General features: G+C 39.1%; 1 protein-coding gene across 2 annotated transcripts; it reads left to right on the forward strand.

The window, feature by feature from the left end:
- The first annotated feature begins 566 nt into the window (after positions 1-566).
- On the forward strand, positions 567-24,075 carry GPLD1 (glycosylphosphatidylinositol specific phospholipase D1). Of its 2 annotated transcripts, none has more exons than XM_065628720.1 (25): positions 567-663; positions 3,594-3,649; positions 4,602-4,680; positions 6,949-7,046; positions 8,229-8,339; positions 8,621-8,669; positions 9,166-9,220; positions 10,187-10,294; positions 11,017-11,044; positions 11,132-11,271; positions 12,215-12,280; positions 12,798-12,921; positions 13,460-13,599; positions 14,746-14,932; positions 15,936-16,046; positions 17,000-17,074; positions 17,453-17,609; positions 19,586-19,727; positions 20,406-20,505; positions 20,600-20,693; positions 21,261-21,437; positions 21,728-21,888; positions 22,156-22,182; positions 22,274-22,324; positions 23,267-24,075. In XM_065628720.1, exons 1-25 carry the CDS (start codon positions 567-569, stop codon positions 23,342-23,344), a joined length of 2,511 nt encoding a protein of 836 aa, XP_065484792.1. In that variant the 3' UTR covers positions 23,345-24,075. The 2 variants fall into 2 exon arrangements, with proteins under 2 accessions (XP_065484792.1, XP_065484793.1); XM_065628721.1 differs by having other exon boundaries at positions 12,801-12,921.
- The last annotated feature ends 226 nt before the right edge of the window (positions 24,076-24,301 follow it).

Raw genomic sequence — 24,301 nt, forward strand, 5'->3', positions numbered from 1 at the left:
GTGCGTGCGGCAGGAGCGCTCGTCATTGCCCCCTGCATAGAAATCGGGCTTTCAGTCGGGATCGTAAGACCCAAACTTACATGTGCGACGTCCTATCAGCTCACCAAAGCCTACGAATTTGCACTGCTTACAACTAAGGAGCTAGTGTGTTTCTACCAATGCCACTTTGGCATTAGGCTGTATTTTTTTGGGAACTCTGGCATAGCTGTTGTAAGGCAGACACATCATAAGCCAGATGAACCGTGGGATGCTGTTCTCTGCCGTGCTTTCGTATGTTACCAGAAACCTGGCTGCTGCTGCACAGTGATGGCAGTAACACTGCCCTAGCCCAGAGATACTATAGAATTCAGGAGGGGAGAACACCTATAGGTCATTTTCTTTTTTATAAATTATTTTATTTGAGATAAAGAAAAGCATTGGTACAAGATAGCCTTTCAAATACGGCAGTCATTTACTTGCTGTGTCAGCAATATGTCTGAAAGAAAAGGCATGCTCTGTAACCTACATTTCAAAGGTCACAGTGCTACTGCTCCAGACTTCTGAAAATCACAGTTCAAGGCAGCATCATGGCTGGTTTGAAGATCGGGTCTGTTTTGCTGGTTATACTATACCATTTCTGCCAAAGATGTAGCCTGAGTGGAATTTCAACACATGTTGAAATAGGTAAGAGATGTTCAGAATGAATTTTCCTGTCTTTTGAGTTGCTTGGGAAGAGAAGTAAATTCAGATTCATCTGGAAAGCAAAGAGAGGAATAATGTTAAAGTAATAAGCATTCTGCAAAATAAAAAAAAAATGTGAATAACACATAGGATAGATGAGTAGTTTGGTTTTGAGGTTTGAAACTTTACTGGTTTTATAAGCAAAATGCTTGAATTGTTTTGGTTGCGTATTTTTCCATCTCTAAAACACAGACATTATGTAACTGGAATGTTTGTGTCTGAGAGTCTTACGCAGACAGGGTTTGGTTTGGAGGAAGAAGGTGAATACTTTACACAAATTATGGGATTGTTATATTTAAACTAGAGAACAACAGATCATTTGTGGTAGCTCTGTTTTCAAATGAACGTGTATTAATTTTGCCATACATGCATAAAATAGATAAAATGCTGTAATGTGATTGTATCTGTGACTAACATGAAAATTTTGTTGTGTGCCTCTGGTGGGTTGCTATCTGTAGCCTGAGCAGCTTAGATTTGTAGAAAATAATGGAGAGAACTGAGTGGACATCAAAGTTGGGAAATATTTCTGTTTTGAATTTCTTGTTTGCCTGTGTGTTTTGTTTTGTTTTAAAATCTGTTTTCTGTTATAGTTTTTGCAAGAACACTCATGAGTAGTGTGAGGTTATTCTGAAACATTGACTCATAATAAATTAGCAGTTTTAAGTGTTTGCTCTTGTTTCTGGTTCTAAATTTGTTGCTCAAACAGATAGTAAAACGTATGATGTTGTCTCTGTTCAGGTTTTCTCCCCAGACTTTAAGTACTGAATATATGCAACTTTGAACAAGTTAAAGGCTGGGATTATTCATGGCATTCATTTGAGGCTGAGAGTATGTTCCCTTACTGAGTGTTGTACCCTTGGTCTGCATCCTGCGACTGTTCACTTTTCCTAGTGATATGTCAAGAAATGCACAGTGATCGGTAGGAGAAGTCACACTGCCTGAGGTTAGGGGAGTGTGTCCGTCTTTGCAAGTTTGGGGCTCTGATTACTGAGTAGGAGCTTCTGAAAACTTGAAATAACAGATGTGGCAGAATAGAGTGTATTGGCAAGAAATCGACTCAGAGAAACTTACAGATCTGGCCCAAAGCAGTCATTTTTTTTTCTAATCAAGAAAGCATATTGCAGAAAACTTGCATTTATGTAATTTAAAGATCTTGGTTGACTGAGAAGTAGTGTGTACACTGAAATATGGGGTCATAGTTTACAACAAATTTTGTCCATTTGTCTGAGAATTACATTAAACTGGGGTGAGCTCTGATGCTGCTAAAATCAGTGCTTCTGTTGATTTGCAAATAAAAGTCAATGATGATAAGATACTGAAAGTTCTTGCCAAATCCAAACACTGAGTATTCCAGGAAAAAAACAAACAAACAAAAACAAACCAAAAAACCCCACAGTGCAGAAAGGAATTCCTCCAGCTCAAAGCCAGCACCGAAGTCTGTCCTGGACAGACTTCTGAAAGTACTTTTAAAATTGTGAAAAGCTCTGCCTGTTCAAAATGTTGGTCATGTTCGGTGTGCTCGGCAGGGCTGTGCTGTGTCCTACTTGCCATCGCCTCGTTGCTGGGGGCAGGTCTGAGTGGGGGGGGCTCTTCCCCGCCAGGGGCTCCCGTCAGACCCATGGGGCTCTGTGGAGCCGTGGGGATCCACCACAAAATTTGTTGTAAAGGTGAACTTGTGGGACCTGGGCCCACAGGAGTAATGAGGGAACTCAGGAGGATGTAAGACACAAAAAGCAAACTGCCAAATAGAGACTCTCTGACACTGGAGGAATGTGTGTTGTAATGGCTGAGCCTTAAAATGTCAGACTTCTATTGTTAAGTTATTCCTGTTTTGGTGCAAGATTGGTCCTTCAGATATCGTAACATTGGTATAAGGATGGTTTAGATCAGTGTGTAAAATTCAAAGTGAAAGATCATTCAAACCCACACAGTTTTGTCTAGAACTTATTCTAGAGTGGGGATTTATTTCTTTGTTTGTTGTTGTTTTGTGTGTGTGTGTGTGTGTGTGTGACATTTAAATTGTAAGGATCAGTTTTAATTCAGCATATTCTGGGTTGTCTTGGTCAGGCTTAGTTTGTAAATAGCTTCAAGTGAGGAGTAAAACTTTTTGTGGGAAGCCAAGATGATAACCCATGCATGCAGTTTCAACCAAATAATGTTAGAGGCAACGTTGGGTATTTTTAGAATAGCATTAATAGAGTATCCCTGGGATCTAACATTAATTAGAAGGAGACTTCATTAAAGAAAAGTGATGTCAGTTTGTTTCATTCTCTTCTTATGGTTGCTCAATAAATATTTTGGCAGTAAGAATGTCTGCCTATTCAGTGAATAAATAGTATTATTTACCTTGCTGACTTTAGATTTTTGTTGGGTTTTGTACATGTTAAAAATTAATCAGTGTAAAACATCCGCATTGATTCCTGAGGTACCTTTTTCAATGCTTAGGGCAACAGTGAAACTTAAATACAATTCAGGTGGGCCCTTTACAGCTAGAACTTTATGATCCGGACTCTGTATGTGCTGGGTGTGATTGCGTCAGTTCTCTCCTGTAGTTCAGTTTTGGACTTGGGGAGTTCCTTTTCCCTGTGATTTTGGCTTTGTTGATCAGCTTGCGAGCTGGGGATTAGAGAGAGAGTGATGAGACCTCGGTGCCCAGATGTGCCACAGAAACAGCATTTCCTTATTAGCTCCCTAGGTGAGAAAACAGATACTCTCACACGTACGGAATTTTTTGAGAAATCATGTTTCATGCATCTGTGCCACTTGGCTTAGGTATCACAATGTGGGTTATTCTGGTTTTGATAATGCTTCTAACCAAACATGGGCCTGGCCACAGTACCTGTAAATCAATACTTCAATATGTTGTTTTTCAGCACATAGAGCTCTGGAATTTTTCATTAAGCATGAAGGGAATGTTAATTATAGACAGGTAGGAAGCGCATTGTTGCTTAACTGTGTACACCTTTCTTCTGAATGTTTTTCTGTCTGTCTTCTTGCTTTTCTTTATTATTTCTTCTCAGTAATATGCATGTAAATATTGTGCCTAGGCTGTATTTTAACCTTTTCTGTTGAAAATCATTTGACTTCTGAATACTATTACAAATATGTAGCAATTCTAATAATGTGTATATACTCTGTGTGGTTTCTCGCATGTTTTCCCATCTTCTGAAATCATACACTCTGTGAGTAGTTGTATTAGAAGAATCAGTAGAGGACTTTTGGAAAGCAGATTTAAAAACATAAGGACAGCAAAATTACCGCAAGGTTTTGAATTTAGTCCACCACATGTCATATACCTGATTTCTGAATGGTGCAAATAGCTTTTCCTTTCATGGGCTGTATCCAGCAGAGCACTGTAAGCATGTGGACAGTTTTAGTAAACACATAAACAAAACACGTGTTTTGTGTTTAAAACATTTTAAATAGCCTTTAAGACAATATAAAGAAGACTATTCTACAAAACTTGATCTTTTATCAAAGTAGATCACTGAAGGGAAGTATTTACATTGTCTGCTGTAGACAGCTATGCTGTGATTCACAGGATGGAAGTTGGCAGCTCAGGCTTCATGTCTAGTCCAAGAGGAGGAGGGCATCTTCCAACAGTGACTTCACCAGCACCTTAGGTTATACAAATACTTTCCTAAATAGCTTTTAAAATTACAGTGTGTACTGTTTAGTTTAGTTTCACTTACAAGGATTTGGTGGCAGGGAGTGGAGAGGGGAAATGATGGGGGATGGTAACAACACTGAAATAACATTTTACCAAGATAATACTTGTATCTTGCTGGATATTTAAATTTTATCTTCAATATTGGCAGTAAACTGCGTTTTTGTGCTGTGCGATAACATTCTGGTTCCTTTTTCCCCCATCCTTTTCCTAGTTATTACTAAACCACCAAGATGCATTTCAGGCTGGGAGCATTTATCCTGATGCCTTTTATCCTCCAATCTGCAAAAGTGGTAAGAAAAGCTTTATAAGTCCAATATTGTTGCAACCGCATTTTTATGTGAAAATCCTATAGAACTTAGTAGAGTTGAAAATAGTTACATTGTAAGAAATGAAGCATTGCTCAAAATACCTTCCTGCTAAAACATCCATCATTTTTGTTAGTATTTTGAGCCTCTTTGTAGAACTTTATGAGAAAATGATACATTTGAAAATGTTTTTAGAAAGTAACTTCTGGAAAAATGTAACTAATGCGTAGGCAATTGAATAGCAGGATGCTGTTTGACTGAATTAGGTCAGATTACTGAGTACTGTATTGGGGAGAAACTGAGAGGACAAAATGATATTTTTTCTATGTCTTGGTGAAAACAATTAGCAAATAGGACAAAGCCAGCCTGTCCTCCTATCCTCCAACAATGAGCTATTAGGATGTTTAGGGTGATACGTAGTTTGTGTGAGTATATCTGACTAATTGATTGTTGATATCTTACTGAAAGTCTAAAGTATTGGAGGTGATTTATTTTAGTTGGTCATTCAGATCCATTACATTCAAAGTGTTCTCAGGATCTTTGGTTTGCCTCATCTTTTACATGTTTTTCAGCTGAGTGCCAGTGCCTCCACTTATCTCAGTATTTGTTTTTCATTCCTCAAACTGCAAAATCCTTGTTTGTCTTTCCTAGGACACTTTCACCATCTTTTCTCATCACCTACTCTAGAGATTTAAATCACACAGTGGCAGACAGACTTCTCATTGTTGCTCAGTCATAGGTTGTTGATGCTGACTGTTGTTTGTGTCAACTACAACCTCCTTGGTTCATACCCTGATAGGCAGATTGCCCCATCCGTCTTGCCTAACAGGAATCTTCTCTGTTGTTGTATCCTGGTGCTCAGTTTGCATGCAGATTGCCCCTCTGCTCTGGCATTTTAACAGTGGTTCTGTCTCCTATCACTCACCAGGTCACTGTTCCTGGTCTTCTGCCTGGCTCTGCTAACATCTTTTCACGAACTTTGGTCTCTTTTTTCTTGTTGTCAGGACTGATGCTCTCCTGGGATTTCTTCAATTCCTGGCTTAACTTGGTTATTTTGATCTACCTCTTCTTTCCCTTCCAACAGTTTTGACTTCTGCCTTGTACCAGGCCAGTGATCAGAGCCTCCCTATCTGCAGGCTCAGGTCCACATTCCTTCACTAAAGTTGGGGTCCATCTTGCCTCGTTTTATACTTGGGCAACTTGTCAGCAGTCTCCTTAGAAAAAGTTGAAGAAATAGGTACCTCTTCAGATATGAGCTGTTTTAACAGTGTGCCTCTAGGTCAGGAACAAAGCCATTCAGCCTGCCTTTCCAGGCAGGAGACAAACATAGATATAGAAGTCTACTCTGAACGTTTAATTTTGGTCTAGTAAATCCCATCCTTATGTTATCTAGTGCAACTGCACTGTAAAATGTCAAGAGGCCAGGAGGTGACTGAATCACCCACAAGGTCTGCTCTCTCAGCTTCAGCATTTAATATACCTTGGCCTTTTGCAGTTTCACAGTTCTGTGTGAACAAACGCATAGTCTTCCTCCAGATGTATTGATGGTCTGAACAATCTTATCTCCTGCCTATCTTTTTCCCCCTTAGAGAACTTAATATTGTGCTGCTTGGTCTTGTCAAGTCAGCATCAGTGTTAGATCCTACGTATTCTCTTCTGCACAAATCAAAGTAAGAGTAATAATTGATACTTCAAAGGAAAACCTAATTTCTCCTGCTTTCCTCTGCCCTTCTTCTGCTCCTACATTGACTGTATCTTGGCAAGTTTGCCATTCTGTTGAAAATGATGATGACATAGCCCTCCTCCCCCCTGTGGAAGCTGATACCTGTCCCAAAGCATGGTATTTTGAGTTGGCTGCCATGCCATCAGCTTTTCTGTGATATGATTTGATACATTTATTTAGTCAACAGCTTCTTCGTCAGCTCTCTTTATCCCCTCTACTTGGGAGGCAGTTTTTCATTGTACTGTACCTGCTCACAAGCACAGGGAAAGGGAGCAGGCACAAAATTTGCAGATGCTTCAAACCAAAATCATAGAAGATAAGTCTAGTATCTCTTTTGACAGTATAAACTATATAAAAATGTCTCATTTGGCTCTTCTTATATAAGTGGATTGCAAAATGTATTGTCTATACGATATGAAATTGAACAAAAATATATTTTTATATGAAGAAGCCCTTTTCATTTCTTTGTTTCCTTTTTTTTTCCCCAAAAAAAGAATAAATCAAATACTGATATAATTTTATTGCAATAGGAATATTCCATGATGTGTCAGAAGACACTCACTGGTCACCATTTCTCAATGCAAGTATTCACTACATCAGAAGGAATTATCCTCAGCCTTGGGAAGATGTAAGAAAATTTCATTAACTTTTGATTTTGCTTTCTACCGTTTTCTTCAGCTTCACTTGTTCATCCTTTGGGAAGTGTAGAAAAAATACACATTTTTAATTTAAAGTCTCTGCTGATATAGGAAAATTTGAACTCCTGTTTTCATCTTTACAAGACAAAAAAAGTTACAGTTTCCATATTAAGTCTACCAGTTATCTCCAATGTGGTCTGGTGCTTATGATACCTTTCATAGGTCCAGACTTTCAAACGCAATTGGTGGTCTTGCATTATTGCCAGATCTAGTTGAGTGTTTGCCACTTGAAAAGCAGACATCTTTTAGTATTCTCACTTGTGAAATCTTGGACTTAGTCTGGATTGCTCTTGTTTATGGTGTAAGAGATACACAGGAGGAGAGGAAAAAGAAATTGTCAAAGTGAGAATTATTTTAAAGGTAATATTGTTTTCCTTATGGAAGAATTTGCTGTTCTTTCTCTGCTCAGGAGAGTCATACAGGTGGAACAGAATTTGAAGAACATTCACTCTTTAGAACCTTAGCAAGTCTGCCTGCCTTTTGACTGGCTATTGGTGATATTGATCTTGTGAACTGTTAACGCTTGGGAAGTATACATTTGTCAAAAACTATGATTCAGTTACAGTTTTTTGAAAGACCTCTGGAACTTACAGTGATTCAATGCAGAAAAGTCTTTTCTGGAGAAATGAAATTTCTGTTGCTAATAGATTTAATCCAAATAACTTTTCTGTTTGTAGGAATGAATAATTTCATACCTGGGCTTTATTCAGGTATTTTACAGTACTTGCACAAGGATGTCTTTCTCTCCTCTGTGTGCCTGCACAGCACCCATGGCGGCAAAGGGGATTCACTCCTTGGAAGTGGAGGCGTTTGTCCTCAGTCCAGAAAAACACTTTAGTACACATCTAACTCGAAGTACACAAGTTGTCGTGGCATCAACCATGTAATTTTATGGTCTTGGACTGTATAAAGTGCTTAAAGCTTCTCAAGTCACAAAAAGTGACTCTAGCATCAAAGAATGAGTGGTCAACACTTTGTCATGCTAAGTTCTTGGATTTTAAGAGTTTCTCACCCATATCATTGTAAAATGCACTTTACACAAACTGCTCACCTCTTCTTAAAGATAGGAGTAAAATTACTAACGTTGCTGCAAGTGGATTGTTGTTGTGTAGGCTACGGAGAAGCTGGTGGCTTTCCTGTTTGGAATCGCCTCACATATGGTGGCAGATGTTAGCTGGCATAGCCTGGGCATCGACCAAGGATTTCTGAAGGCCATGGGAGAAGTAAGTAAGCAAGCTTGTATTATTTTATTATTGATATAACTGGATTTACTGAAATGGATAGGTTAGCTTTGGAATCTGTTGGGGAGGGATGAAAAAAGCTGGAGCCCTGTTTCGGGAAGATTTTCAGAAAGACATAATGTCACAAACTCTGTAAGAACAAAGTTGGTCAGGTTTGGGACCTGTAAACTTAGGGCTGCTTGGACAATTTGTTTCTGTAATATGTTTGTATGGAAGGATGAGTAAAATAAATGTACAGTTCTCTTGTTTTTCTCTTTCTCCAGATTGATTTTCATGGTTCATACTCAGAAGCTCACAATGTTGGTGATTTTGGTAATGTTTCTGTTTGCTGATCGTAGATTCTTCTATAGGAATAACTAGTCCCTTTCAAAACCACAGTGGGTGATTCTGGCTTACCCTGTGCAATGTAGGAGCCAAGAATGACTCATGGACACTGTATTCTCACTCTCTCCTGTTGCTTGCAAAGCCCTGCTATACCTGTCCTCCTGCTCCATGTTTTGGGAGATGTGACAGGGCGTATGGACACTTGTATTAAAGCCAAAGCACAGGCTGAAGGGTGCTAAAGTTTAAATGCAGTCACTACTGTGATTTTAAATTTTGCATTATTTTTATTCTTTGAAAGTATAAAATATGCAGCATACTTTCAGGTGAACCATTTATGTATTCTAAATGTATAGTTGGAGGATCTGCTATATAAACACAAATAACATAGCCATACATAGCTTCATCCATGCTGTTATCCATAATAGATATTTAATGGCTTTGGTTTGTTGGGCTTTGTGGGTTTTTTTCATTCTTCCAACCACAGGAGGAGATGTATTGAGTCAGTTTGAACTGGACTTCAGTTATCTGGCATCAAAATGGTAAGATAATGAGGTTACCTTCTTTAATAATTATTTCTTCTTACTCTGTATACTCACTGTGTTTTAACAAAATGCTGTCCTTCGTTATCTTTCTTTCAAAAGAAACCCCTGGGGCTATTGGAATTTTTCTGAGTTTGATGTTCCTTATATGTTTATTTACTGTTCCCTGACATGAAAAACTGGAAGGTCTGAAGAAAAAAATAGTTTTACGTATAGGAACTTAGTAAGAAAGATTAAATTATTTATCTCTGAAGGGAATTTTAAGTAATTATATATAAAATAATCAGTGAAAAAGGTTCGCTGAAATATCCTAGTGATCAGTTAAATAATTCGGTAAAATAAATCTCACTTAGATTTCTATTTAAGGTTTTGGAAGTTGAGGATGTTTATGGTTATAGATGCTGTGGAATTCAGACAGGTTTTAAAAGCATTAAAAAAAGCAGAAGTTTTAGATATACACTTTTTTTTTTCCCACAGTTTTTAACTGAAATAAAAAGCTCACATGCCTTTTGTTCTGCTGACGAAGTAGGTCATTTGAGTGGTTTTGTTTAAGTAGGCTGTAGTTCATCTAGGTGCAGAAGGCACAACTCATCATTACTAAAACTCTGGCATAGCTGTGGGAAATGTGTCTGGCTACGAGTAATTTTGGCACAGCAGAGAGCTGGAGATTAAGTGATCACCAAGCCAGGGAAACAGTGTGAGGAGCGTGGAAACTCCACCCGCAGTAGCCAGAGGGAATCATTCTACAGGTTTCTGACTTTGAACCTAAGCAAGAGCAGAGTGGCGTGCAAAGAGTACCTGCACCTGCAGGCCTGGTCTTTCTGGCATTTGTAAATCTTCATGACCTTCTGTAGTGTTTCGAAATGTAGAATATTTTAAAGCAGGCTATTGCTATTACAGAAGTTGTAATCTTTTATCAAGTGATGTGGAAAAACTCTTGTTGTAAAACCTCTTTCTTGTTTTTAGGTATATACCTGTCAAAGACTTAGCAGCTATTTATAAGGAATTTTATGGAAGAGAGATCATAACTGAAAGCACAATTACCGATTGTACTTACCTGCTGTTTCTTGAACTGTAAGTCGAATAGCTCTGTCTGGGTTGTCAAGAGTGAAACATATGCAGGAAAATGATGATAATCCTATTTAAAATGCCGTATGCATTGAGGCCAGCAATATAGACTCCCTACTAGACCTCAAAATCCTAAAACATCTAGGTTTTTTTAGTGGCTAGAATACAAATTTGGACTGCTTAATAACTGTTACATTCATTATGACACTACAGATTCAGCATCTTAACTATTTAACACATTTATGCATTTAACGTATTTGTGCCTATTTCTTTGTAAACAGCTGTATCTTCAAGTACCATTGCATTGTGGCATGTTAGCAAAATAATTATCATGTACTGAAGGAGTAGTGTACATACCTAAATAGATGGCTTACCGACACTTTATATAGATCCTTTGAAGTCCAAGAATAATTCTAAAGATACTTTTGATATCTGGCAATGTCTGCTTTTGAATATCCTGAACAGCCTAGGTCTATCCTTTGTTTCAGTTAATTACCAATAGTCACGCAGCATTTACAAACATTATGAATCCCTCCAAATAAGGGGAGCAATGAAGTTAGTATCATTCATTCTCACATTACAGCTTTTAAAAATATATTAACAGCCAACAAGGAAATGTAATGACTTGCATAGTATTTACGATACAGAAACCTTGAAAATAACTGTTTAAATAATTAAATATTATTAAATGAAGCAGATTTATTTCTGAAGATTATTTTTTTTTTCAGGCATGGAGAAAGGCTTGCTGTTGCCAAGGTTGGTTTTCTGTTTTCTTTATAAAAATGAGCATATAGCATGAAGACAGTGTAATCCATTTTACTAAGTATGTTGTTTGTCTCTTAGCTTTTTCCGACATACGCTATTAAATCTCCATTTCTGGTGGAGAAGTTTCATGAATATTTCCTTGGAGGAGTGGATGACATGGCGTTCTGGACAAACAATATTTTTGAAATGACGAGCCATATGCTAGAGAATGGAACCAGGTATAGCATGTTTCCTGCAATATGAAATGCAGTAGTCAAGTGCTGACACCCATTAAATTGTTCTTCTCAAGGCAAGTTCTTTCCTAGAAGAGGTGCTGAGCTTTAAATCTTGACTTGGACAAAGGGCTATCTTTTACCCAGGTGCACAGGATTACGTAGGCCTTGAGTTCTCATTTATTACGTGTTCACACTCCTTTCCCCAGGCTGACAGGGAAAATTGGGGGCATTCCTTAAGACATAGTCAAGGGCCTGCTTAAATGTTGTGTAGCCATGCCCTGAGGTTCTGCCTGGCTTGGCAGTCTGAGCTGTGGCTGCACCTTCTGGCTGCACCAGGCAGCAAAGATGTCCCTTCCTAGGGGAGATCAGACACTGCCTTCAGACATTTATGGTAAATAGGATTAGAAAGAGTACGTGTAAATAGTATAGGAAGCACAGGCTTGTACTCAGAATATTGTAATTTTATAGAAGTTCTAGCCTTGTACTGCTGTGTTACAAGTGTAACCTTACTGTAAATAGTTTCATAAGACTAACAGTGGCAATTAATCCATCCATTGATATGGAAAATATCACCGTAGCTATTTTGGGAAGTGATGTTTGAAAGACAATATGGCATAATCTGTTGTGTTCTTTGTTCCAGAATGGCACTTCCATTAAAAGTGCTTTAGATTAACAGAAATAGCAGGGCATGTTACTATAAGTTACAATAACTCCTTTAGAGTTATATAAAGACATGTGAGATTCATATAGAACCTAATCAAGATCATTAAAATAAACATAAAAGGGATTTCTAAGGATTATAATGATGCTCTGATTTTGAATAATCAGGGTTACTTGAGAAAACGGATGAATTCTAACAGAGGAATCAGTGAGGATAGAAGTTGTATTTTTAGTTTCACTTCTATTGCATGAAAATCTTTAAACTGTATTCTGCGTATTTCTTTAGTGGCTGCTTCCTGCCTGAGAATCCTCTGTTCATAAACTGCACAAGGGAGCACAAGGACAACTATGTGTAAGTACAGCTCTGAGGGTTCAAAGATTTGCTGATGGGAGTCCTCTGCTAATGTGGACAGTGAGCTATTGAAAATTAGAGATCTCTTGGTTTATCTTTTGGTGTGTGAATTTGAGATTCTCTTAATGTGAATAAGTAAGCTTCATAAAGGGGAACTGCACAGAGCCTAGGAGAGACTTTTACCTTCCAGCCCGAGGACAAGAATACTTACCTAGCACTTGAAGTGCTAAATCTTCACGCTTTATTTGGTTGTCGCTCTTTGTTCTGCTAACCTTGAAACTACTGATTCATGTTTACCCTTACCATAGCAAAATTCTCTCCTGATTTATGAACAGAAATATGGAACTCAGCTGTTCGGAGCACAAGTGTATATATTCCTCTAGCAAACTCCGTTTATACATGGGAGAAATGGCCACCTGATTGCATGCAATACATTTGCTTCTCCTCGCTTTATCATAAAATACTCAAGTCATTAATTCAGTTGTATTAATTTTTATTACTTCCTTCTTTATTTTAGCAGAAACAAACAATCAAAACATGAACATCAAAAGAATGCAACCTCTTTGTTTACAAAAGCACTTGAAAAGAATATAAATTATACAGAGAGAGGAGTTCACTTCGAGATACAGTCTTGGGCAACAGTAAGTGGGAAATGACAGATGTGTCAGGTAAAATTCAGCTCTGTATAAAATTGTTTTAATATCTGTCCAAAATGCTGCGTGGTGGAGCAGGGTGTCTGTATGTTAGCATTAGCTCCTGACTTCACTTCATGGAGATATCAGTGCCATTATTAAGCTATATATTTATATGTATGTTATAAATACTAAATTTTTTGGTTGTTGTATAGTGAAGTTACAATACATCTTGCAGTGCCAAAAATGACAAAATAGATTTTTAGTATTTACACATTAGTATTTACATTTTACAGAATCCTACGATCACTTTTGGGGGTTAAGAAGTCCCAACAAAGCATAGCAGTGAACAATTAGCAGTGCTCCATTTAAAGCATACAAATTTTTATCCTTTTCTAAAATGGTGCGTATGACCTGAATCAGATCCACTTAGATCAATGTGGTGATTTCTGCTGTTGGTGACTTGGATTTGAGGTACTCCATAATGTTCTAGTGTTTCAGCCTGTGTTTTGGCTGTTCTTGTGTCTCTTTATTATTTTTATTTCAGAATTCCCTCGGCTTGATAAAACGTGCTTTTACAACCTATGCCTGGAGAGTGTTAGCAGCTACACATCAGAAATCTTCTAAGCACATCTCCAAACCCACAGCTTCTTATTTTCTGACTACACCCTATGCTAGACTTGGATGGTTGGTAGTTTTTTTCCTCCCACCTCCCCCTTAATTTCTTAAAATTTTGAGTACCCACCAAAATATTAATGCTTTTTCTTTGGATACTCTTTAAAGGTGACAGTTCAAATCAATTAGTGATACAAATTCGGCTGAACAGCTTATATTGTCTGGCCAGAACAAGAAGTTAATCCATAAGACCTTCCTTTCAGATATTAGCGTAAGCCTCTTTCCGTTGGAAAGAGCAAGAGCAAAATTTCCATTTGGCTGTGAATTCTAGTCAGATAACCTCTTTCTTTGGGAGGATTGTCTTGTCATTTTTTTACATTCTCTCCTTGGTGAAGGAGCTCAGTGCTCTGTGTGTGATCAAGTTCAGAATGGAAGGAACCAAAATTAGAACCAACATCAGCTCTAGTTCTGAACCGTATAGGAACATTGTTACACCTTTTTGGTTATTGGTGGATTGATCCTTGATGGTGTTTAATGAGTGGTCTTGCAAACACTGCAAGACTAGTAGGGAGTTCAAAGATAGTTTCAGGACACACAAAGAGGCATATTCTCTCTCATTGCCAGAGAGGTTCTAGCTTGACCTGCAACAGGGAAGAGTAATAAAAGAGACCTGCATTGCTGCTCCTCTTGTGTTATTTCTTCTGACTCAAAACCCACAGATTTAATTCTTGAATTTACTTCACAATAGTGAAATTAACAGTAAATAATTATTTTCTCTCCACATTCCGTCTCTAAACTCCAACATGTCCCTGACACCTGTGGTCTCTTTGCTTATCTACTGTTAAGTCCATTGGTTAAATCAGAGGTTCAGTTAAAAAGATACTCATCTTTTGTATTCTCTTGCCACATGCAAGCAGCCCTTTTTCATGCTCCTTGCTCTAATTGCTCTCAATGCCTTGTGTCACTAAGTAAAACGCAGTTCCTACAGATCTCAGATGCATTAATGGAAGATGAATCTTCAAGGCTCTGTTTTTATTTAATTCAAGAAAGCAAGAATCAAATATATAATATGAAAAATGCTGTGTAGATTTTTTCAAAAACAGAGGTGGAAAGACAGGTCTTATTTTACCTGAAAAAAGTAAAAGTGTTTATTTTCTGCTCGTGTTGTGGTAGCCTGGAAGCTAATACTATGATTTTGTTGACTCCCTTGCTCTGCAGGGCAATGATTTCAGCTGACCTAAACCAGGATGGATATGGAGACCTGGTGGTTGGAGCACCAGGGTACAGCACGCTGGGCCGTGTTCAGATAGGACGGGTGTACGTGGTCTATGGAAACCAGTCAGGTTTGCCACCAGAGGACATGGATCTAGATGGCAAAGCTGATCAAGCACTACAGGGTTATCAGGTGAGGGGTCAAGTCAGATGTTTGTCACTTAAATGTTTTTGCCTGCAAATGTGCTAAATTTTCTCCAAGCAAATACCTCTCCTGGTAAAAGGATGTCATATGCTTTTCGAGAAAAATAACCCTTACTTAAGTCACAGGAGGAGTTAAAGCAATGATAAGCTGTAGGTTCACTTTTATTACTGTGCCAGAGAAGAGGGGCTTAAGAACATAATCTGCCCTTGAATAAAACTGAGGTAGTGTCTCTGTAAGTCACAGTATAGCACATTCAGGTCCCTGCATTTAAGAAAATACTGTGATTTTTCTCTGCCTTTTTCACCTAAGATTATTAATTCAATATAAATGTCAATTCCTCTGAAGCTACATTTTTTCATTAATTGATAACTTCTCAGAAAACCATTTCTTGCCTTTACTAAGAGTACACATTCTTTTAAAAAAAGGGAAAACTATGATTTGATATGACAGTGACTGACTTGTAACTGAAAAGCCGGATCAAATGATCTTTTTGAGTAATAAAGATGATCCTTTGTAGAAAATACCTTTATTCACAAAGAAGAGAATAGAGAGATATGAGGTACATCTCCTTTTAATCTGTTTCTCTGGTTATGAGCTGTGGAGTAACAGCCACTGTCTTCTTAAAGAGTGTTTTAGTGGTTCACAGCTGTAATGCTGTTAACAGGAAAGATCATAAGCTTAACATCAATGGTCACTAGGCTTAGAAGAGGAAATAGAGAAGCAGCACCGTATCATGTTCAGTTATTGTGTATTTTAGCACCTCCACATCCTCCAACATAACAGTTGACTCCGAGTTAGTGTATTAGTATGCTAGTTATTACTTGGGAGAACAGTGACACTAAGAAAATCTTAAGAATTTTATGGATAGGTTTTTGTCATGTCTGTTTCCAGTTCTTCCCTGTGCTATGATTGCAAATGTGCATTGGGTTTTGATGGTTTTGCCTTTTGAAAACATCTGCTATTTTCATGAGAGCAATCCCTCTTCTTTTAGCCTTCAGGAAGGTTTGGTTCTGCCTTGGCAGTTCTGGACTTCAATGAGGATGGAGTGCTAGATCTGGCCATTGGAGCACCTTCTGTGGGATCTCAGTTTCTTACTTACAAAGTAAGCCACACACATGGGTTTGCTGGGCTTTTTTCCCTCCAAACAGTACATTTTTATTGATACATATGTTTTTAAACAGTGAAATGAGAGAGAGGATTTCTGCTGTTGCAAAAGGATGATGTTGTAATTTAAACACAAAGGCTTATAACATTTGTGGGTACTTTGACTAGAGCAATGACAGTTATCTGTATTTCTCTTTCAGTGTCCTCTTTGCACATTAGTAATCCAAATCAAATTGCAACTTTGCAGCACCGATGTGCTGGAAATGTAAGGAGCCATTCATGAAATACAAGCATACCCTTTTTATTTAGGAGCAGGGGGTCTAGCATGGACATCATGGATCAGTGAGCATTGTCTTAGACCAACAGATGGTATCTAAAATGTGGTGTGAGCACAGACACACTTGCTAAAATAACCAAGTTACAGAGGTTTAATGACCTGCAGCTTACTAGATAAGCCCATGTAATGGTCTCTGAGTATTTTCAGCCCATGCAAACTGAGAGGCAAAATGTTTTAGTTTAAACTCTCCAGAATTTCAGATACTAACTTAGCTGCCTATGTAGGAATTTCAATGCTTTTATGTAGACCCACTACCTTGGAAAATTGCATGCATCTGTTGTATTGCATTAAATAATAATTAACAAAATTTGAGCCACCTGAATGTATGTATAAGGAATAAATATACAGTACACTGTCCTTGCTCCTTACCTGCAGTATGATGAAAATGTACTTCTCTGTACTTCTCTAGTTTGTAGCCTGGTTATAGCAGTACCCATTACAGTGTGGCTATTCTTAGTTTTGGGGTGGAAAATACAGTATCATGAGAAGGCTCTGGTAGGAAAAATTAATAGCCCTTGCAGAACTGTTTCACTCCTTGTGCTCTGTCTTGGATTTCATACTTGGTGCTGACATGGAGATGCTCTCATGCTGTATTTGCTTCTCCTGTTGTTTAGGGTGTGGTGTATGTCTATTTTGGCACCAAAGGAAGAGGCTTGGCATCTCAGCCAAACGTTACCATAACTTGTCAGGTATGTTGATCAGTCTGACACAAGGCTACACAAGCAGGGGGATAGATAAAGGAGAAAGGGGCTTATGGGATTAAAAATAAGAGTGTTAAAATCAAACTTCTAATTACAAGGGAATTCATACTGATGGGGATGGTGCAAGCAGGTGCTCGCCTGGGTTGGTTGTGTATGGGAAAGACAGTGCAGGGGAGGCAGCAGGGTGAACAGAAAGATGCGTAGCCCTCCAAAAAAACCCAAAGAAAACAAAATTGAAGTCAGAGAGTGAGAGGGTAATTTGATCAGAAGCAGACCAAGGTAGCTCTTTAAAAGTAAATTGCTCTGTTTGTTACAGAGTTGGTGGTTTCAGTTCCATTTCAGGCTTAAACCAACTTTTTATTGCAGTATTCCTACTGTAATCTTGGTTGGTCCCTCCTGGCAGCTGATGTTGATGGGGATGGAAATGCTGATCTGGTTGTGGGCTCTCCATACGCACCTGGTGGTGGGCAGCAGAGAGGATTTGTGGTTGCATTTTACTCTTATTTCCACAGGAGTGACCAAGGTAATATTTATTGGGTAAATTAACCCTCCCATATTTTACATGACTGTTAATTTGTTCCTAATTAGTCATAGGATAATTCAGGTTTGAAAGGATCTCAGAGGTGTCTAGTCCAGCCTCCTACTCAATAAGGGGACAGCTCTGAAGTCAGACCAGATCGCTCGGGGTTTTATCTAGTCATGTCTTAAAAACCTCCAATGACAGATATTGCACAGCCACTCTGAGCAGCTGTTCCACTTGTTGGCTGTCCTCATAGGGAAGAAAATGTCTTGTTACAGCCAGTATGAACCTCTCTTGTTTCAGCTTGTGCTTATTGTCTGTTGTCCTCCCACCGTGTATGGTGAAGTCAGAGGCACAGAAGGCATGCCAGTATCCTGAGCAGAGCCTGGCTCTGTCTCCTTGTTAACCTCCTCATAGGTACTGGCAGGCTGCTCTTAGGTCCACTCAAAACCTTCTCTCGTCCAGGCTGAAAAAGTCCTAGTCCCTCAGCCTTTGCTTACAGTGCAAATGCTCCAGCCCCCAACCATCTTGGTGACCCTCTACTAATTTTGTTCCAGTTTATCAACATCTCTCCTGTTTTGTTGGATCCCAAACTGAATAATGTGTTATAGGTGTAGTCTAGGGAGGAGTAAAGGGGAACAATCACTTCTCTCAGTCTCTTTGATGTGCTCCTGCTTATTATAGCCCAGGATGCTGTTGGCCATCTCTGCTGTTAGAGCCTCACGCTCAGCTCTCTTCCACCCAGGATCTCCAGGGCCTTTTCCACACAGCTGCTCCCCAGCCTGTATTGCTGCAAGAGCATCTCTTTTCCCAGGGCCGGGGATTTGCATTTGTCCCCTCTGAATTTTGTGAGGTTCCTGTCAGCCTGTTCCTTCAGCCTGTCTGGGTCCCTCTGAGTGGTAGCCCTACCCTCAAGTGATAGGCCCGTACCCTCCCCAATCTCCTGTCAATTGCCAATTTCATGAAAGCACATGCTATTGCCATCTCTGAATCGTTTATACTAATAAAAGTGCTTAATAGGATGAATGTAAAGGTGGACCCCTAAAAGCACTCTGCTTGTCACAGGCATTCAGAGCACAACCCACTAACCACTGCCCTGTCAGGGCGATCATCTCAAACGGCCTTTTCCCACCTGGCTGTCCACCCATCCAGACTGCAGTGTCCCAGCTTGGATACAAGAATGTTGTGGGAGACAGTGTTGAAAGCCTTGCTAAAGCAATGGATTCAACCGTGTATTGGTGATACCAGGGCAGACTCACTGATCTTCCGTGGAAATTTGTACGTGTACCTCAAAAGATGAATTTTTGTCATTCTGTGCGCTCCTTCAAGTGGCCAAAGAGGAATGCTACAAGTGAATATAGCTAATGAGTACAGGTGATGAGGATTGTTGTGAAAGACAGAGGAAAGGCCACATATGGAGCTACATCAAGTTAATAGGGTTTGGGCAGGATACACAGGTGTTCAGAGCTTTGTCAGAATAATGTAATTGAGATTTCCAATAATACTTAATTTCCGTAGCTTGTTCTACTTCATGTAAAATTAGAAACCACAAGGAAAATGGGTTTCAAAACACTGCTGACTGATGTTTTTGCAAAACCAAAACACAGAATGAATTATTTCAGTTAAAGCCAGAATTATTTGAAGCTCCCCCCACCCTTGAAGAATTACAAGTTCTGATAAACAGTTTTAATGTTATCCTGTCCCTAAGAAGGAATCATTAGTTTAGGACAGGCTTGACTGATAGCTTTCATGTACTTTGTGTAGGCTCTTACAAGGATTTACAAGTAGGCTGTGTTGAATAAAGGCTTTCACCAGCAGACTGAGCAAGCAAAGTTAGCAGCAGCTGGTGCTGTATCATGGACAGTGCAGCTTTGCTTATAGAAACTTGTTGTCATAGGATGAATCAGTGGAGGACTGATAACAGATTTTTCTATGCCAGGGTATACTGAGATTCAATTTGTATTTTTTTGGTCTGACAGGACTTCTGTCAGTACAGGATGCCAACTGGATGGTGAAGGGGGAAGAAAATTATGCTTGGTTTGGATTTTCACTTGACAGCTGCCAGCTGGAGAACAAAACATTGCTACTGATTGGTAGCCCTACCTGGAAGAGTTGTCCTGGGTGTGTTGTATATCACAGCTTGCTCTCTCCTCCATTCTGCCCTGCTTCTACAATGTTTAAGATTTGTAATAGATTAGACTTCCAGCTTTTCAAGAAGTTTCCTCTTTGTTCTGGTTAGAATATTTTTATTAAATTCATATTTGTATGCCTTCACCCTTCCTCGTATAGAGAGAGGGGTCTTTAGACCCTCCATAGCACAGGTGTCAAATTCATTTTCACCAGCGGCCACATCAGCCTCATGGTTGCCTTCAAAGGGCCGAATGTAATTTTCGGACCGTATAAATGTAGGATCTATAGAGAGGGTCTTTGTTATTTAAAGACACTTAAGAATTTCTTGTGTTTTCTTGGGGAAGAGGAGAGAGGGCACAGAAATGCTGACAGGTAAGCTCACCTAAATAATCTGATAGATAGCACTTACTTTGAGATAGCATTTTTAAAAGCAAACCAAACACAAAAATGTATTGGGTGATAAAATAGTGGATGGACAGACCAAGTATGTGCTCTAAATGTCATGTAACTAGTAAGAACAATCATAGGAATTACTAAAATAGATTTCTAGAATTTGACAGCCACTATTATTCTGAATTAAAAGGGGAAAATATTTTAAGAGGAGTAATCCTTGCTAAATATACAAAAATATGTTGTTACATACAAATACATTCTGCATTGTAATTCAAGCTGCAATTCCTTCTCATCGGATGTCGGGCAGAGTGTTGGGAAGGTGTATGGATATAACCCACCAAGCACAGAGCGCTGGTTCGCCATAACTGGAGACAAGGTAGGGCTCTTTCTATAGTATGGGTCCTCATGAATAATTTGAAGTAAAGTGACATTCTGTAGAAATGACATAGGTGTTTTTAAAAATCTAACAGGTGATGGGCAGAATGGGTTTGTCTCTGGCCAGTGGTGTGATGTCTGTGGCAGGGATCACAAGGGCAGTTTTGGTGGTGGGTGCACCTACTGCAGGTATGTCCTGAATATCAGAAACCATTTCTGCTTTGGGATATTTGTTTCTGTATGACCAGAGGACAGATACCAAGTTAAAAGCTAGAAAAGAGAACTTTAATTTGCCATGTAATTAAAAAAAAAATTAGAAATAATCACTGTAATCACCTATGAGTGCCTTACCTGTATGTCTGCTATGTTTCAACTTAATTTTTTTTCCTTCCTTAAAATTAGCTTAGCAGCATTACTACCTTGCATTATTTATGTAGCAGTGATTTATTGGAATTTAAACAACATGGTATTTTGTCCTTATTCTGGCGGTAGGCAGTAAGGAATTAGGAAAGTTAAAATGTAGAACTCTTTAACTCGAATGCGTTTTTACCCTGGAACTATTGCTAAGAGATTGTTTCTATGCTAATTAATGTCAATGCTGTATAATGTTGGATCTTGTTTCATAAACTATATTAATTTTGTCCATGGTATGTAATGCCAGGATTACCTGCTGTCAATGTATTGCAAGTATTAAACCTGAGTTCCTGTGTCTGATGCTCAGCTTCCATTACTTCTTTTTTTTTTTTTTTCCCCCAGATAGCCTGTCAAGGATTTCATTTATATCCTCAGTGCTGCACCAGGCTGGACTGGCCCTGGTGTATGACCTGACAGACAGCACCAAGCCTTCTTTGCTCAGCACATTCAGTGGGGACAGGAGGTTTTCTCGTTTTGGAGGAGATGTATTCTTAAGTGATCTGGACAATGATGGACTAGGTAAAGCTTGATGAAATTGGGTCAGGGGTGAAATGTTTCATTTTAGGCAACAGAAGACTGGTCACCTACATATTCACACAAGTGCTGAGCACAGTCTGCTTCCTCAATTGACCTGTCCCAATATTCCATCGTGCCTATCCCAGGCAACTCAGTCAGAAATTGAAACATTTTAACTGTCATCATTAATAGGAATTGTGGCATCTAGAGGTATGTAAATGCCAACTCACTTGTGTTTTGGTTTAGCATTAATTAACTTCCGATGTGTTGTGTCATTCTTGTAATATTTGCAGATGAAATGATTGTGACATCCCCACTCCGAACTAATGACGCCACCACAGTACTGTTTGGTGGGACTGCTGGCCACGTTTACATTTACAATGGGAAACAGGCGTCCTCAGGGAATGTGACAGGCCACTGCAAATCATGGACATCTCCCTGTCCTGAGGAATGGGTAAGAAAACATAAAAGTCAAGTCAGGACATGAGGTCATAATGACAGCTAATTAATTACATCCAGTACAAATATCTAGTGCGTTCTGACTTAGTTCGAGAAAACAGAAGGTTTACTTAGGTTTCTGAATCTGTGTGATTTGGCTCCTCCGGTTCGTTCTTGAATTCCTTTGCTGTTTAGGAGCCAGGGTTATTGTACTGGTCTTCTGCCCTCCTAGTGTGGTTCCCTCTACTGACTTTTTATTTTCTCTTTTTTTTTTCTTCTTCAGGCACAGTATGTTCTGATTTCTCCTGAGGTAAGTAACCAGAAAACAAACCATAGAGAGAAACGAAAAGGTCCCACTTAAAAAAACTAACAGCATTATAACAAGTAATGTTATTTTACAGGAACTATCAAGATTTGGGAGTTCTGTTATCACTGTCAAATCTGAAAGAAAGGTGAGAAAAATTGCTGTAGTCAGTTGCCTCAAAACATCTTTCTACCTCATTTGCATATACTAGTCAACACTTCATGTAGGTATCTTACTCATTTGCAGAAGTCTTAAGTGCTTTACATAGTTACGTTTTCATTTAAGTAGTCAACCTTTGAACTGATAATTAAAACCATTTTATCGGTGGATGAACTATTGAGTTGCCAAAGTTTTGGCACTTGGTAGCTGGATTGAGATTGCTTTAAAATGGCCTGAAATCTAAACTACTTAGGAACTCTGACATAACCTGTGTGAGAACTGGGGTTCTGTGTGTGAGTACTGAGAAACCCTCAGTGCTGGGCTGAGGAAGTGTGTGACTGAAAGTGTTTAAAAGGCATTTAGATGAGGTTCTTATGGACATGGCTTAGTGCTAGAGTTAGGTTATGGTTAGATTCGATGATCCTGACAGTCTCTTAAAACCGAAATGATTCTATGACTGGTCTTCAACAAATGGTGTCTGACTCCTTGCTGTTAAAACATGCAATGGAGAAACACCTGGAACTGTAAATTCTTCTAACAGGGCTAGGATGTGTAATCCAGCACCCAGAATACAGGCATCACTGACAGTTCCTGCACAAGTGCGAGGCTGTTCTCCAAGCAGTTGTGTTCCTTTGCTATGGCACCAATCCAGTCCCCACTCCAGCTTCATCTATATTGATCTTACCCCTGAGGAACAGTTTATATTGGCAAGAACCTTATTTGACAGCTTCCAGCTTCTTCCAGTCCCCCAAATTAAACAAAGTCTGTTTGCTGAATCATTAACTGCTATTCTGATGAGGTGGGTTGCTCTCGTTTCTCCTCATCACGTTTCTGTAGACACTAGTGATACGGACAAAATCTGGTTTCCATTAGAAAGGCAGCCATGCACCTGTAGTTGCATTTTGCTAACCCTTGTTCTGTATCTCTGCAGAAAGAAGTTGTAGTGGCAGCAGAGAGAAGTTCGGCAAAAGCTCGGCTTGGTGGAAGGCTTTTTGTCTACTCGCTCTGAAAGTTCATGGGAGCCTTTAAGACCATGGGCACAGCTGGTCTTATAGTGAAGAATCTCTGTAGTATCTGTGATACTTTCCATAATCCAGACAAACCAACAGAGACACATGACAGCAAACTTTTGATAGATGACACAGATAGTTAGGTAGGGTCCTAGGTAGTATTAAGGGAGGGAACGACGGTCACTGTTTTTAAGTGAAGGGGAATATAAGCATTCATGGTGGTTTGACTTACAAACCAACCAAAGCTGTGTCAGTCACGTAGAAGCGGAAATTAATTCTCTTGCAAGCAGTAGCATTGCTTAACCTAGAACAAACCTGAGGCTGAAATGAGCAGAGGCCGGATTTTGGTAGGAGTATTTGGCTGTATAAGGAATGTTCAGTGATCACCTTCTTTGCTGGTCAGATTTGAGTATTTTCTTGAGAAAACCAGGAAAGAATAGCATGTAATTTACAACTCCTTGTAAACTGTGATACAGATAGGGATTCTAAGCAATCAAAACTTGCTGTGAAAATAAGAAGCATGGAGGAGTGGCAGCTCTAAGCCAGACAGAAAGGTGGCTGCCAATCAGGACTGCCTCTGTCTCTAGCAAGTCTTGGGGACCACCACATTCAAGTTGAAGAACAGCTGGGATCTCCCAGGGAGAAAAGCACAAACAAGTCTGATTAATCTTTGGGAAGTGCTCTTGCTTTCGCACCCGTGGCTGAAACTACTCTGATACCCCTTCCTTGTGTTTTCATGTAAAATTCCATGACTATGGTAACTTAGAATTGTTAATAGCTTTTATTGTTAACAGTATTGTCTTCAACTAATTAACACTAGTTTTGTAGGATGCAGGTTTAACAGAGTGTTTATCAATTACCTATTAAACAACTTGAGCAGCAAGATGTGATGCTGTTATTACCAACATTAGCCCATAGACACATATGTGTATGTATTGTCTCTCTCTTGCCTCCTT

The sequence above is a fragment of the Caloenas nicobarica genome, chromosome 2, assembly GCF_036013445.1.
Source record: "Caloenas nicobarica isolate bCalNic1 chromosome 2, bCalNic1.hap1, whole genome shotgun sequence".
Lineage (NCBI taxonomy): Eukaryota > Metazoa > Chordata > Aves > Columbiformes > Columbidae > Caloenas > Caloenas nicobarica.